This window comes from Perca flavescens, chromosome 7 (assembly GCF_004354835.1).
Source record: "Perca flavescens isolate YP-PL-M2 chromosome 7, PFLA_1.0, whole genome shotgun sequence".
In the NCBI taxonomy this organism is placed as follows: domain Eukaryota; kingdom Metazoa; phylum Chordata; class Actinopteri; order Perciformes; family Percidae; genus Perca; species Perca flavescens.
The window spans coordinates 14,791,457-14,808,063 of NC_041337.1; the positions used below are offsets into that span (position 1 = coordinate 14,791,457).

At 40.9% G+C, this 16,607-nt stretch overlaps 1 protein-coding gene across 6 annotated transcripts in view; it reads right to left on the reverse strand.

The window, feature by feature from the left end:
* Positions 1-16,607, reverse strand: part of LOC114558227 (membrane-associated guanylate kinase, WW and PDZ domain-containing protein 1) — a 100,512-nt gene that overhangs the window by 3,833 nt on the left and 80,072 nt on the right. For 4 of the 6 annotated variants that reach the window (XM_028582045.1, XM_028582043.1, XM_028582042.1 and 1 more), the window contains 9 exons: positions 15,507-15,762; positions 12,655-12,746; positions 11,614-11,809; positions 11,124-11,426; positions 5,573-5,776; positions 4,223-4,310; positions 4,038-4,098; positions 1,360-1,503; positions 992-1,130 (listed from right to left, as the gene is read on the reverse strand). In XM_028582045.1, coding sequence (XP_028437846.1) covers positions 992-1,130; positions 1,360-1,503; positions 4,038-4,098; positions 4,223-4,310; positions 5,573-5,776; positions 11,124-11,426; positions 11,614-11,809; positions 12,655-12,746; positions 15,507-15,762 — 1,483 coding nt within the window. The remainder of the gene's footprint in view (positions 1-991; positions 1,131-1,359; positions 1,504-4,037; positions 4,099-4,222; positions 4,311-5,572; positions 5,777-11,123; positions 11,427-11,613; positions 11,810-12,654; positions 12,747-15,506; positions 15,763-16,607) is intronic. The other 2 variants (XM_028582044.1, XM_028582046.1) reach the window with 2 other exon arrangements.

Here is a 16,607-nt window from a genome sequence, read left to right on the forward strand (position 1 = left end):
TCCCAGTAAAATATCTGGTGTGGGGCTGGCGGAGGAGGAGGTTTTGTGCGTGTACGGATTCCCAGAAGTTAAATTAAGTTTAATTCAGGCATGACAAGACATAAAGCATGCACACTATGTAAACACACCCACGCGCAAACACACACAGAGTGGGATTCAGGTAGGGATGAGCTCAAAGGAAGGGTGGATAAAATTGAAAGGAAAAAGATGACAGGGAGATTGGATTGGGACAGACTTTTGGCTACAAACCGTGGTCTGATTTTGGCCCATTAGGTAGAAACAGGGCTCTCCCATCTTGTCATTCCTCATTGTACCAACAGCGAGATGAGGAGCCATCATCGCTGGAGAGAGGAGGAAGAGCCCAGCAACAAGAGACAATCAGAGAGAAAGGAGGGATAGAGAGGAGAAAACAAATACAACAGACAAGAGGCTGTTTTACAAGGCATTTTAATAAAGAGAAGAAGGGCTTTGTTGTGAAAGACAAGAAAATATTACACTTTATACAGTGTCACAAATCGATCTGAGAGGGGGGAAAGCGTTGGAAAATGAAACCCCAGAAAAAATAATGCTTAGAAATACAACACTATGGCTCAAACTGTGAGAGGAATAATCCATCAGCAGAGCATACAGCTCTTGGGAGGGAATATTTCTTCAGCTGTAAAACATCTGTGCTGAAGATCCTATAGAGTATAAATCACTGAACAAGCTTCTGTAGCATCCATTCCTTCATTGATCAATACATTTTGACAGCTCAATCTTGTGCTGAAACTATGACAGGTCACTTTAAATGTATAGATCACAAAGTGTCTTTGGTAAATGTTTATTGTTTACAGTAATAAAATTCATAAATATGCCGCTGTGATGCACTAAGCAGATAATAGCCTATATTCTATACTGCGGCGTGTACAGCTGGAACAATACAATTTCAATGCTGGCATTAGCAGTGTTATATACGGGAAGAGGACAAAACCATTGCAACATGTTTACCTACCATATTCAGGTACAGATCCATCTCCCCGTTTGAGGACGAGTCGCGCCCTCCGACCACCGTTCTTGATCAGTTCAATGGCACGTGAATGCTTCATGTTCTTTGTGCTCTCACCATTAATCTCCAGGATCTCATCTCCCACCTAAAACAGAGAGGCCACGTTATTGTCACAGCTAGCTACTGATAGTTATTAATGACCATATTCATAACTTTATTAATATTGATAAAACATCTTTGATAATTTGCCAATGATCAAATCTGTACCCTACGAGTACCCAACAGTTTCATCAATAATGTGCAAAGAGGACATAAGAAGAGAGAGAAACGGTAGACAAATGTAGTCACAAATTCAGCTTTTAATGGTTTCGTACCCTCATCTTGCCATTTCTGACAGCAGCCCCGTCCTCTGCTAGTCTTAACACATACAGGTCCATGTTGTACTCCCGTCCTCCTCTCAGGCTGAAGCCAAAACCTTTACTGTCCCGCTCGAGGTCCACAGAGTAGAACTCAGCATCCTACGAGACAGAAATGAGAGATAAAGAGAAAGTCACAGGAGAGGAGTGACTAATCTATGGTGCACAAGGGAGTCAAAAGGTGAGTCCAAACTTCAGGACTAATAAAGCTATGTCCCACAAAAACTCACAAAATGTCAATGGCAGTACAATACCATGGAATGCATGAATAATTAATGCCACATGTGCCTGTGAGTAGAGTACAGATCACTAAGCAAGGACATCACAAGGGCTGGACCCAAAACTTACCATACTCATCAAAGGTTCCCTCCCAAAAGAAGTATGGTCTCTCCCAAAAACATTTCCTCTCTAAGTCCAAAATTGTAATCATAATCAAACTATTCACTAATTTGAATGCCAGACATTTAACTTAAAGATAAAAAGAGGAAAAATTAAGTGAGCAGTATAGAAAACCTTGTAATTATAATGCACTTCAAGCATCTGAGACATATAAAGGAACAATGAATGAATGAATGAAGAATTAATGAATAAATGAATGAAGAAATTTATTTCAGACATATCAAAATAAACCAAACAAAACATCAAAGAAATGTACTAATACGTTAAATAAGCAAAACACTCAATAAACAATAAGTAACATTAGCCAATATAGACATGTCTGAAAAGGAGTAGGAAGAAATATACACTTATTTAATCCTACCCCTTTTCCATAACTCAGTAAATTATTATTATTATTTAATTTACCACATATTTATCTTATTTATATTTAATCACATTTATCTTAATATATATATCATATCATACACATAATCATACATATACATCAGTGAACACATATTGTAATTGTTAAAGCCCTCCTTCTTTCCTATATTTTTTGAAAATCATTGCTTTTTACCCGTTTTTTTTAACTGGATTATGTTTGAACATTGCTTTAATTCTGTGCACCATCCCACAATTTCACACCACTGAGTGTAATGCACTGACTTTTTATAGTTGTGCGAACAGCTAGAACCTTGAATTTAATCTTATCCCTTAAATTATAACACCCATCTCTATCAAAAAAGAACTTCTGAATATTATCTGGTGCTTTGTGACACTTTAGATTGAATGTGTTTTATATGAGGTTTCCAGCAGAGCTTGTGATCTATAATCACACTGAGAAATGTATTTACATACACTCTTTCAATAGTCACACTATCTTAACATGCACTTGATTATTTGACTTACAATTTCCAAACAACATGATATTGGTTTTACTCAAATTTAATGATAATTTATTACTGTCAAACCCTCTTTTTAATTTGCTCATTTCAGATGTGTGAACTCCAGAAGCTGCTCCAAATCCTCACCAGTACAAAAAATATTTGTGTCATCTGCAAATAAGACAAATTTAAGAAATTCCTATGTTTTACATAAGTCATTTATGTAGAGAATAAAAAGAATTGACCCCAACACTGACGCCAGGGGGACACCGCAAGTAATGGCCAAACAAGACAACATGTTTTCACCCATCTTTACAAACTGCTGCCTGTTATATATATAGCTTCTCAGCCAGTTCAAAACAACCCCCTTCATACCATACCATTCAAGTTTCCCTGATTAATCTGTCATGATTAATTGTATTGAATGCTTTCTTGAGATCAATAAATATCCCAGCTTTTTTTGGTCTAAGGCATTTGTGATTTCTTCAGTTAGCTGAATAACTGCTAAAGATGTAGATCTGTTGGGTCTGAATCCGTATTGACTCTCATTTATTATGTTGTGTTTATTGATGAATTTGTTTAGCCTGCCAATAAAGAGTTTTTGTAAGATTTTGGAAAATTGAGGAAGCAAGGAAACAGGCCTGTAATTTGTGAAGTGGTGTTTATCTCCAGTTTTGTACAGCGGTATGACTTTTGCAATTTTCATTTTAGTTGTGAATTTACAGATTGAAATGATAAATTGCAGATATGACTTAAGCTGCAGGCCTACTGACTACTTATTTACGATGGCATAGATTTATACTTCATGTTATACTGATGAAACGAAAGAGCAGGAGGACCGTAACAATGAAACTTAGTTTTAAAATAAAGATCTGCAGGACCTTAGTATTTACTGGTGTTGTTGATTTATGGCCGAGTGCATGTATGCATGCAAATCTTAGCAATGATATACATTTTATGTCTAAGCTGCCTGTACAGTATGTTTCATTAGAAGTGCTTGTGGTTGCTTATGGTTGAATAGCTTCAGAAACCCCTTGTCCAACAATTTCCAAAAATCCAACATTCATACCCAGTTTACGCCGTGATTGGCCATAATTAAACTCTAGCTATCTTTTTGCATTCTTTACACCACTGTTTCTGTCACGATTCAAGTGAACAAATCAGTGCAACACTAAAAATGCCTTCCAGGAGAGACTGTCTGAAAAGGTGCCATTATTTGGTAACTCAGATAAAAAAGGCTTTATACAGACCTATGATTAGTAGCTTTCCTCGGTTTATTGCTATAGTGAGTGTTATGGTGCCTGATCTTTTGGATTATAACTGCTGTAAAATCCAGATGATCATTAACTGTGGAGTGAAAATATCTATTCTTACCTGTGTTGTCTGAGTTTGTATGGGTGGAGGAGGAGGAGCTCCTTTCGACTTTGAGTTATTCCTTTCAAAAAGAAAAACCCATATGAATACACATTTTGTTGTATTAAAGAATACATTCTAGACAGTAATCTGCATTTATGCATATTTAAAAAATGGATGCTGATGATGGATGCATCTTCACTTACCGGGACTCTGTGGTCTGTTGAGGTGTGTGTGTGGTGGTGATGGTAGCTATCTTCTCAGCATTAGTCAGCAGAGAAGCATTGGAAGATTCTGCAAAGAAACACACAAATCAAATTTAAAATAAGAAACAACTGAGCTGAAATTAAGTGACTGCTTTTGTTAAATGCATTTGCCTACAGCTGTGTTTTCAAAATACACTGGAAAACAACATGTTACTGTCCAGAAGAGTCCACTGAACCACCCACAGGCTACTCTATTCAACCTGATGCTAACTGCCTGTGATGTTGTCATTTGCTATTTGCTCATGGACAACACTAGCCCCAACTGCATGAAAGAAAAACCCAATAAAGGGAAAACAAAACTCATGACTTGCATCATTTTGTTTCATGCTTTTGCAGGAGGGAGACAAAGCAAGGACAACTGTCTTTACTTGCCTTTCTTCAATTCCATCATATTACCAGCAAGAACACTGCAACACACATTAGTTTCCTCTGACACTGGCAGGAGTACAGCTCTGTCTGTATTTAGCAAGAACATCAGCCTTTATATTTGGCTCCTTTACTCACTATCCCCCCATTACTCCAATAAATATGACTTCCCCAGGGCCACCTCTCATTCTTTTTGAGGTGAACAGTTTACTGTAACAACACACATCTTGCATGATATTTGAAATTAGTATAAAGTGGACCAATAAATGCCATCATTCATATTACAAGGCCATACCATGTTTTTTTTTTTACTAGGAAACAAGCCAGTGAGCTAGTTAACATGTGTGGGGGAGTTTGTTCCAACCTCTCTCGCTCCTGGTCTTAATTAAGCTTCATTTTCTGTGTCTATGGAGGGTATTACATTACAGCGCTGCACAAGTGTTTTCATTGGTTGACCAGTGGCTTAGCTAGTACCAAGCACCCTTGTTTCAGCACTTGACATATTTCATCCAAAAATGAGGAGCTTTAGGTCGCAAATGCTTGTGCTTCTATATTATGCAGTTCTATTTCCTTTCTGAAACTAAGCTGAAGAGATTAACACCAACAGGAAGCACTTGATTAAATGTAAGCAGTGTTTTTTATTCTTTCAAAGTGACAAAATATAAACAAACAGCAGAGAGAGAGAGAGAGAGAGAGAGAGAGAGAGAGACTTGTAGAAGTACTACAATAGTTTTCTGGGGGGCTACTTTACCTTACTCCTACTCAATGACTCACTCTCTGAGATACCAGGGGTCACACCCTAATGAAAAGTGCTCTTGCCTGTAAAAAGCAGCGGTGCACTTTCCTTCCCACCACATCCATGAATAAGTCACATCATGGTGCATTATGAAACAGCCATGTGAGGCTGGAAGCCAAAAGCCTTACCATCACCTGGGATGATCCTGAGCGAGACTGTGTTCCCGGCTTCCTTGATCAGGTTTACGATGTCCGAGTGTGACTTGTTGGTGATAGAGCAGCTGTTAACAGCCAATATTCGGTCCCCTACTTTCAGCTTCCCGCAGCGGTCCGCCGGGCTGCCCTCGATGATGCGTCCTATTTTGTGGGGCATGGCCACACAAGCATTTCCAGCTTTTATGTTAACATACATGTTTGTTTTGTTTGCGTGTATATTGTGTGTTAGGAATAGTGGGTGGTGATGATTTGATTGATTGTGTTGATTGGTTATATTGATTTATATTTTAGAAAAAAGAAAAGACAGAGAGAAAACAGAGAGAAAGAGATGGAAAAAGGTTAATTATCCAAATCACCAATTCAACCTCAGAAAACATGTGGCAATCAGTACACATGCAAAATACTAAATGCCTCAGAAAGGGGGGTAAAACTATATGATGTCACTTAATGGGCTCAGTGGGGAAATGCAGAATCTGTCCCCTGCCCCCATCCTCTGACGTAGTAATCAATGGGCTGTGAATCATTTGCCACTGGTCAGGGTCCACAGTGGCTAATGCTTGACAGCCTATCAATACAATGCTTACGTCATGAGGTGTAGTCATGAGTCATGACTACACCTCCCTGCCATGGATCAATGAGCACACAATCACTGCTGCAGTGTAAGACATTCAGGTAATTGTGCTGGGGGATCTTGATCAGCTCAGAAAATTATAAGAATTCCTAAGGAGGAGCAATCTGAGGTGTGCAGCCTACAGTTTATTGTACAAGTCATGTGGTCAGTGCAAGCACTGCAAGAAATACAATCTGCACCTGAGTGACAGTGTTCAATACTGCACATCTTGTTTACACAGAAGCTCTGAACAGACCCTGGGGATCTCCAGTTCTCCTCACCCTCCCTCCATCTCACTCCCTTTATCTCTGCTCCTCCCTGCGCTTCCTCCTTCCATCCAGTATTTTTGCAACATCCATATTTATCACATCACCTCACTTCACTTTGCAGCTTCCCTCCCTCTGTCTTGATTGAAATATGCTCTTGTATCCTGTCACTCTATCTAAATAATGAGATGTGGGACATTACAGAATGTGGCAAGTACCCAGGATTTAATACCTAATCTGCTAAGCACAACCGCAACCCCAGGTCATAGTAGGAGGGGATGAGAGGGGGGATGGGCCCTGTTGGACTGGAGAAAAATGGTTTATGTATCCATGATGTATAGGAGATAGAATTAGCTGCAACTGCTTGGTTCTCCTCAGGACTGACAAACAATCTGGAAGAGTCCTCAGAGCCATGTTGTGTTTTTTTTAATAATACACATTCCTCGGTCAGATTTCAGCTTGTTTCCCACATGGTTGGAATCCATTAGGAGAGTGAGCGCAGGATACTATAGCGCGGTTCCAGATCAGCACATGAAAGCAAGAAAGTCCATTCATCTCATCGTCCCAAGAGGAATAGTGACAGAGCAGAGCAGAGCAGGGGAGCGCAGTAAAGCAGCAGCAAAAACAGGAAACTCAAAAGAACTAGGAGACATTTAGACAAGGTAGTTGACTAGCACTCTCAATGGTGTCACCATAAATAACACATTCATTCTTGCATTTTGCAGAATAACGCCATTAGACCATGGGATCAATGACATTTTCTCTGGGCAGTCAGTGTGGCTAACGTCTCATCCATTCTGGTGTTTTGCCCGTGACACACCACAGTATATCATCATAATGGCTAACTATACACAGGACCTTGGAAGACATTGGTGTTAGAAATTCATCACTCAGAGGTTAATACCAAATTTGTTCGAGGAGGACATCTACAATTCCTCATCAATGCCTGAGTAACTTTAATACATGCAATTCTCGGTTTTGCCGTCATATGTAAATGGTATAGACAGCTATGGAGTTTGCTGAGTAGACTTCAATTACATGCTGAATGAATTGGTGAGGGCAGCTTTGAAGAATAAATCTGTGATGATGGTGTTTGTGAGAAAGCTGTTGCCAGCCTGATCCTGAGGGAGTGCATTCTGCACATGAGATTTCTTCATCCCCAGACTGATCTCATAAAGTGGTGTATGTATGACACGCCAATTCGTAAGCCGTTTTTGCGTGTTATCAAGATGCATAATCACTTTTTAGCATGTTTATCAACACCGTTTGGCCGCCATAGACCTACATTACATGTGAATTTTCGCCATAGCGAGTAGTATGAAAGGACGCAAGTCCGCGGAGTGAGGTTGGTTGGGGTGGCGGATAGGTAAAACACAGGACTTTCACCCAGGAGATCCGGCATTTGTCAAATTTATTTTTTCTTTTTTAATTATTTTTTTTAAGCCTTCCCCAATGTTTCTTTCCTAAACCCACCTGTTCATTGTTTTCCTAAGCGTGTGATGTTGGTCATCGTCATGTTTTTGTCGTTTTTTTGTGTTACAAAGCCTTTCCCAATGTTCTTTTCCTAAACCCAACCTATTTTTTTTTTGGTGATAGTACGGCACGTTCTCGCAATAAGATGCCACATGGCAACGTCACGTGGTGTGTATGTTTACATCCGCTGTATACAGCGTAGACATACACGTGGAAAGCTCAAAATGTGTACAGATAACACGCCATTTGACTTTAGGAAAGTGGTGTGTCTGTTTACGCAAAGTCATGATGCCATGTTGTCATCCCTAAACTCATGATAGTAGGTTTGTGACCTCGTGTCTGTGGCACTAAGTGCACTCCTGTCAAACAACACTTGCCTGCTATTCATAAAACGGAGAAAACTCAATGAGGAGTACATTTTGTTTTCCTAAGCTTTCTTATTTTTCTTCGTCTAAAACCTCTTTGGCTGTGCGACCGATCTGCACGAAACCTGGTAAATAGCATCTCCAGGTGGACCTGACCAAAAGTTATCAAAAGAATCTTGCTACGTTAAACTATGCGCAATTTACCACCAAACAAAATTTCGAAGCCAGCTACGAAACACAAACTTTTTGATTGTTGTTTGACATCCCACTACGATGCGCTGTAAAAATTTGGCAAAGATCGGCCGTTAGGGGGTGCTATAATCAACGATTATGTGTTTTGGCCGATAACTCAATGCATGCAAATGGGACATTTGCGATTGCAATTTCTCTGCCGTAGTAATTGCTATCAACACACAACTTGTGATGCTCATTCGGCATACCGCTATGAGGCTCTGTACGAAATTCGGCAAAGATCAGCCATTAGGGGGCGCTATAGTCAACGTAGACCAGTTTTGGCCCTTTTACTCAATCAATGTTAATAGGATATTTGCAATGGCAACGTACCGCAGACCTTGCGGCTCACACCTCTCAATATTTCCTGACGTTTGCCTCTCCACCGTTCTGCTTTGGGTTCCGCTTTGGGTTTCGCTTTGGGTTTCGCTTTGGGTTTCGCTTTCGCACGCTCCCTGGGTCGTCGGATGCGACTCGCGTCAGGGGCGACAGGCGCTGGGGAGGCGTGGACCCCGTCATAACTGCTTGCAGTTCTAGATTTATATTGTAATTCTGCCAGGAGATGGCATCATTCATTTTCACTCAGAGGTTCATTTATGTGTGGACATGCTCTTTTCTGGAGGTATGCATAGGGGACTGGGGCTGTTTCATGCACCAACTCTCAGGTTTCTTGAGAGCGGATTGTTCAGGGTATCTGCAGGTCTTAAAAAGGCTTAGAAAGCATTGAATTTAGTTTAATAAAAAAAAAAAGGACATGGAAGGTATTTAAAAAGTCTTAAAGGAACACACAGACTTATTTGGAATTTAGCTTATTCACCGTAACCCCTAGAGTTAGACAAGTCGATACATACCCTTCTCATCTCCGTGCGTGCTGTAATGCTGTCAGACGGCTCCAGCGGCATCAGGCCAGCACAGAACATGCAGGTGAATGGTTCCAGCAATCCTACTGCTCCGAATAAGTGACAAAATAACGCCAACATGTTCCTATTTACATGTTGTGATTTGTAGAGTCACAGCGTGTACAAAAAACAACGTAACATGACACACAGCCATCTTCTAACTGTAAACAAACCGGGAACTATATTCTCAGGCGGAAGAATATAGTACTTGGGCGGAGTGATATGCTCGCAACAAGCCTGTCTGAGAATATAGTTCCCGGTTTGTTTACTGTTAGAAGATGGCTGTGTCTCATGTCACGTTGTTTTTTGTACACGCTGTGACTATACAAATCACAATATGTAAATAGGAACATGTTGGCGTTATTTTGTCACTTTTGTCACAATTGGGAGCAGTAGGCTAGTTGGAACCAGTTACCTGCAGGATCTGTGCTGGGCTAAGCTAATGCTGGAGCCGTCAGACAGCGTTACAGCACGCACGGAGATGAGAAGGGTATGTATCGACTTGTCTTACTCTGGGGGTTACGGTGAATAAGCTAAATTCCCAATAAGTTGGCGTGTTCCGTTAAAGGAGCAGTGTGTAGGATTTAAGAGAATCTATTGGCAGAAATGGAATATAATATTCTTAATTAGTGTATTATCACCTGACACTAATAATTGTTGTGTTTCTGTTAGAATGAGCCCATACATCTACATAGGGAGCAGGTCCTCTTCCACAAAATCCGCCATGTTGCACTGCCATGTTTCTACAGTAGCACAGAACAGACAAACCACTGGCTTCTAGAGAGGGCGTTTCATGTTTTTACGTTAACTGAAGGCCACTGTAGGTTCTCTACATGCTTGGAAAAGGAGGGGTGATGGAAGGGGAATTCAGTTAGTTGCAATCTGCAACCTCACAGATAGATGCTACTAAATCCTACACACTGGTACAAAAGCAAAGCCAAAGCCTTACATATTTAAAATTGTCTTAATCAGTAATGTTAGTTTGTAATGTTTTTGTATCTGATTGTAGGCTGTAACTACTGCTTGCTAAAGTAGTTACAGGACGCTCATTGTCTCATAACCCTATAATGGAAAAGTCTGGATATTAACAAAGACTTAAATGAGGTAATCATTTTTAATTGGTTTTCTGGTTCTATTGGTTCAGGGTGTGTTAATTTAATTGATTATAGCATTAGGAAGTTTGTTATAAACTTCAGGGAAGTACTAAAATTAAGTGATATAATGATGAATCATTCTTGGCCATATCATCTGTAGTGGTCTTCCACTGTACTTTTATACTTTGGACAGTACTATTGTGAAACGGGTATTAAGTTGTATTCTATGTGGTATTAAAGTCTTCAATTTTACTTGTTAACCCTGCAGAAACAGTGATATAGTTTAAAATAATTTTATCATCAGTGTCATGTAGTAACCTTTGAAGAATATTGCAGCTTTAAGTTGTTTGTGCATGCTGCTCACAGTTGGAGAGTTAGCGAATCACAGAGAAATAATGATCTCCAGTAAAAACTCTTTTCACGTAACATGCACCAACAGAGATTACAAATTCCCAAACAATCAAATTGTTGAGTCAGACTAAAATCTAAATTGTCAGGCTATAGTAAACAAGATGAAGTTGAATGTCAAACTGAATACAAGTCCCTGTCAATCTCAACTAGCTCCAGCTTAGCCTGCCTCACTTACCAAAGGTGGTGCCAGCGTCAGGTCTGGAAACAGATGACACAATGACGAAACCGAAGCCCTCGTTCTCTCCACGCTGGATCTCCACATCGTAAGGCTGCAAGGAGGCAGGCACCACTGCACTCCCGCTGCCACCTCCACCGCCGCTGCCTATGCCGCTGGTAGATCCGCTGCCAGAGCTGACGGTGTTGAGAGAGTTCTGGCTCCCCTGGGGGGTCCGCTTGCCCTCCGTCAGGCTTGGTGCCTGGGTGCTGCTGTGGTGGGAGGAGGCCGGCGATGGGGGAACATCACCTTCCCCCTTTGACACTGGTGATGAGGAGAAAGAAAACAGACTGATAATTAATGCATTTCATTAACTTTAGATTCAAGTATTTAAGTCCTGAATTTTATCAAGGTTAAAGCAGTGTGTATTAGGTTTATATAACATGCATATGACAATGCATGGCACATGTATGAATACCCATGCTCAAGTTTTATGTAAAACTCTCATCACCTCCATATCCAGGGGACTTGCGTCTGACAGTGAGGTTAACATGGCCCTGTTTGGCTGCCTGCTGCATCAGCTGCACCACCAGCTGGTGAGACTTGCCCACCACCGCCGTGCCGTCCACGCAGATGAGCTCATCACCCGACCGCAGGCGTCCATCTTCATCTGCTGCCCCATACTTCACTATGTGCCCTATGTAGATCTGGGAAAGGAGAGCACACACAATGCACAATGCAACAGATTACTGACTTTGTTAAATAACACTGTAATTCATTGTATTTTCTGAGTGACATGAATATGGTAGTGTTTATGATTATGATACAGTACAATTGCTAATTAAGAGTCATTAAACTGCAGTAAATTAAACAAAAAGCCAAGACAGCACAATGACTCATTGTGACTTATCTCCTTCTGATTTTAAATGAATCTGTTCAGTCTACTCTTGCATTACTTCAAGGTATGCCAATGCGGCCTATTGGGGCCACAGAGAAACTTGTGTGCTTTAGGCATTGTGTGGGCATGTACACAAAGCTCTGACAGAAACAAGCGCACAACTACAACGCAACACCTTTTGGCACAAACTACAAGTACCAACTCCTGTGGGGTAGAACTGAAGCCTGCTGCCATTTTTTTCCCTCTATTCCTCAATATCTGCTTTCAACACTTCCTCTTGCTCCCTCCTTTTAAGACAAATATATGGTGCACAACCAGAGGGATTGTGGGTAAGGCCTTGCCTTCTCTTAACAAGCTGTCTATAGGTCCTATAGGTCCTGTCTAAGATCCTCCAGAGAGCAACAGCTTCAGTTTTGACAGACTGATAGGACTTTCTGCTACTCTGCTAAAAGGTAGGCTTAACACAGAAATAGGAAGAAAGAGAAAACTAACGAAGCAGAGAACCTCTTATAGAACTGGGAAGCGTATTAAGAAAAAGGAGATTTTAAATTATAAGAAATTATATGAATGGGGTGTATGAGTATGTACATTTTAATCTTTTAATTCATCAGCTATTGTGATAAATAATTGATGTGAAGATAGAGGGATACTTACAGGCTCCCCGGGCTCATTTCCTCCCAGTATGCGGAAGCCGAAGCCTGTATCCTTTCGCCAAAGGAAAATGTCCTGCTCCTGGCAATCTGGCACTGAAATACACAAGAGAAACAGTGAGGGGACTCCATAGAGATTGACCATCAAATCTGCCAAAGACCTGCAGGCTCCACTCAGCGTTGACTGATTAGCATCTATGTAGGCTAATCACTGAATGCTTGTTGCTTTAAATCAAAATGTTTTGTCTCATTATCACAAATCCACGTCCAGTTGTGTAATTGCTGATTCATAAGGTGTTTGTTTTTCGATTAGCGTCAGATTGAGAGCAGGCAGGATCAACAGCTCCTCCTTCTTTTGCCTCAGCACTGCCTCCGTAAACAGATTGGCTCCTTGTTCTCACGTGCAGACCACAAACAAATATAGAAAATTCTTTTGCTGTGACCTCATCATACTCACATACAGTCTGAAACGTTATTCAATGGCGATCCCCATTAGCCCTCATTTAAGTTTTCTTACACACATGGATTTGTAGCTTCACATTCGCCTATTTCTTTCCTGCTTTCCAACACCCACACATGCACATACACACATTTGAATCTCGCCATCGACGGAGCAGACTGTAGAGGAGGACACAGGCAATTTGGTGTCAGTGTGTTCAACCCATAGGGCCAGTCTGCACAGGAGGCACAGGCCGTTTCTTCTTGCACTGCCTCCTGTCTACACGGCTGCCACTCAAGGCCAGTAGTGACCCCATTAGCTTAAGCTCCTTACTTCCCCTGATAACCTGTTTGGTGTGAATTTCACTGCTGTGGTTTGATTTGTAAATAACCCTCATCTGACCTGTGTCTGTGTGCCACATCAAGCGACAGGTGACATTAAGCATTCAGGGAAGCTAAATTCCCAAAAGCTCACTTTGTAGTCACACTGTCTGCCACTGAAATTATGCTTTTCTATGGCACTCAATGGATGCACTGAATCACCTACTCACAAATGCACCAGTGTGCACTTGTATGTGGCAGCATGCACATAAATACATATTAAAATACAGACACAGAATCTGGGCGTCTTTGTCATTCATTGTCTTCTCTCTTTCTTGTTTCATTGTGTCTTCCCCCTCCTTCCCCGCTGACTCAAAAAGGGGGCTGCAGCTCCTTCAGGGGTTATCAAACTGATATACCAATCAGCCACAGCTTAAAGCAGCCCTCTCCGGGCCCAGTTAATATTTAATCAGCAGCAGTCCTAGATTCTACAGGCAGCCATGATTGTTAACCAACTCTGCAATGCACGGCAAGCGCATGTGTGGCTGGAAACAATCCCAATGTGGGACAAGCTAACACAGCAGACTTGCCATAGATATCACCACTCTACAATCAAAGCAATCTTTTTTTTATTTTTTTTCAACACATAGATGTATTTCACAGCAAATACAGACCTATTGTCCGTTTAAATATCACCACTGGTACAAGTATAGGAGGTCTGAAAGATGTAATTCAGCCAGAGCAGTCGAGTGAACCCATTATTTTGGGAGATCCTTCCCCTTTTTCACAGGCTCTTCTATCAGAAACAGAAAATAAGTGGTTTGACACCCAATACAGTGTTTCCTTATGAATAATGCAAGAATAGGCCATGACTACAAATGATGTTGAGGAGTCTTACAGAAAGGCTGCCTACTTTCTGATGTTCTAGTTTTCAATTTCAGATGCTCTGTTTTTCCAGAGTAAACAGGAAAAACAGGGTGTGAGACAGGCTGTTTGGCTGCTGATTATGTAAATGTGGTCAGTTTTTAAACGTGGTTTACAAAGGTCACGTGTGTCTTGGTCTTGTCCCACTGGGTGATGTGCAGGAAAGTACACACATGCTATGTTTTGTTGTTTTGTACTTGACGGCTATTTTCAGTTGAGAGGAAGGCAAGAATAGTGAACGTACAACTGACACATACACACACACACATATACACACACACACCACATCACTCATCAGCAAGGACGTGTGTGTCTTGGAGGCACCTTTTGTCATAGGATCAGTTGTGACTCCGTAAGCACACAATTGTTTAGCAAACACAACAAGGGCTTTAACTGACACAAAGACAGAGATGTGCCCTGTGGTGATCACACTTTATACTCGGCTGTGAATCTTTAATCTGTGCAACTTCACACTCCACAATCAAAGAAATACATTTACTAATGCACTCTAAGCTTAATAATCAGAGATGTCTTTTCACTTTATCAAAAGTCTACTACTATCCAATCAGTGGACATTATAGCAGTTATCTGTTTAATTTTTTCTGACGTCCATGTCTAATCCCAAAATCATACAGTATGTAGCACTAAACTAGAAAAATAGAAAAGCAGAAGAAATAACCGTATAAGATAGAATAGAAATTGAGAAAGTACACATGGGAAATCTAAGGAAAATACCCAAGATGTAAGCAGTAGTCAGTAAGTGCGTTAACAGTTTAAATCTAGCAGGATTTAATAAATAAACTACACAGAATCGGCCCACGCAATGCAAACTTTGATAGAATACAACATCTTTGGTCAAATATTCATATTAAAAACAAGCTTCAAATTTTAGTTTAATTCCTTAAAATCATCACATACATCAAATTATCTACAAAAATAACCTCAGATCCTTACGCATTTTATTCCACAATAGGGTATTGTGGAATATTTGTTTTAGCATTTATCTTGAATCTAAGCCATCAAATACCAGATAATCTCAGGCCATATTCACACTAATAGAAGGTTAAAAAAGTCTGTAATGCTGCTAGAGCATCAACCTCGCTAAGCGTTTACACTCGAAAATCAGCACACCCTTCAAATTCCTAAAATAAGTTAGAACTGGATTCTACTCACGTCGGCTCTCGTACATGCTTCTGGACTGTGCCCAGATCTTAAAGGGGTCTGGCTTCTTCTGGAGGGTGAGGGTGCCATCTGCAGGGTCCTGAGGGGGCAGGCCTGGCAGAGGCTGGGTGGGGGCAGCAGGAGTGGGAGCCACAGCCTCGCTGGGCATGGCAGAGGGTGGGTGGCTGGGAGAATCAGTGTGGGTGCTGCGATGGCTGCAAACACTGTGCTGGGAGCTGCTCTGGCTGTCTTTCCTCTCTAACTGGTGCTGGGTGGACAAAAAAATCAGAGTTGAGAGAGGCGTATGTGTTTAAGGGATGGGGGTGGATATAGGCAGAAGATGGAGGTAGAGGGCAGAGGTAGAGAGATAAGTGAGTCAGTGATAAGGGCGGAGATAGGGGGAAAGAGATGAGTGAGAAAAGTGGTGATGGAGGACAACGTGAACGAAAAAGCGTACAAGGTCATCTTTTTCAGACATTACAGTAGAATATCTCTCACTTAAAACTGCTGCTGAAGTGAGGAAAAATTACTTGGTTTCCATGGTTGCGAGACAAAGACAGATTGAAATGTGAGGGAATTTCAATGAACAAAGATATTGCCTTTCATGAATACTGTGATTCTTTGTTTATTGCAGAAAGGCCTGAGCATAGAAACCTATGCCTAGAATCAAGGTTGGTCTCAAATTAAACTCAAATCTGGCATGAAAGCAAATAGTACAATCTCAACAGCAGGTAAGACTCCTGGTGGGTAGGAGAGGAGTATTGTGAGAATTTTTTAAATGTAAATTGCTCGTCTGTTTCGTCTGTTTCGTCTGTTTTAACAGAGAAATAAAACCGGTTTAACAATTGTTATATTCAGTGTTAATCTTGTGTTTTGGTCTGCATTCAGACCAACATTGGCTGTGTGTAAAAGCCTCAGTCTGGCAACACAGGGGGCTCCAGTAAACAAAACCAGGGTTGTCCAGCAAAAAAAGTAAAAAAAATTGTTAAGTGTAAAATCCTGTACTGATTGTGAAGCGTTTTGGCATCTGATAAGCCTTCAGATTGACAGATCTCTTTCTCAAATTGGACTTCCTTATTCGTTTTTCATTGTGTCACAAAGTAACACACCCCT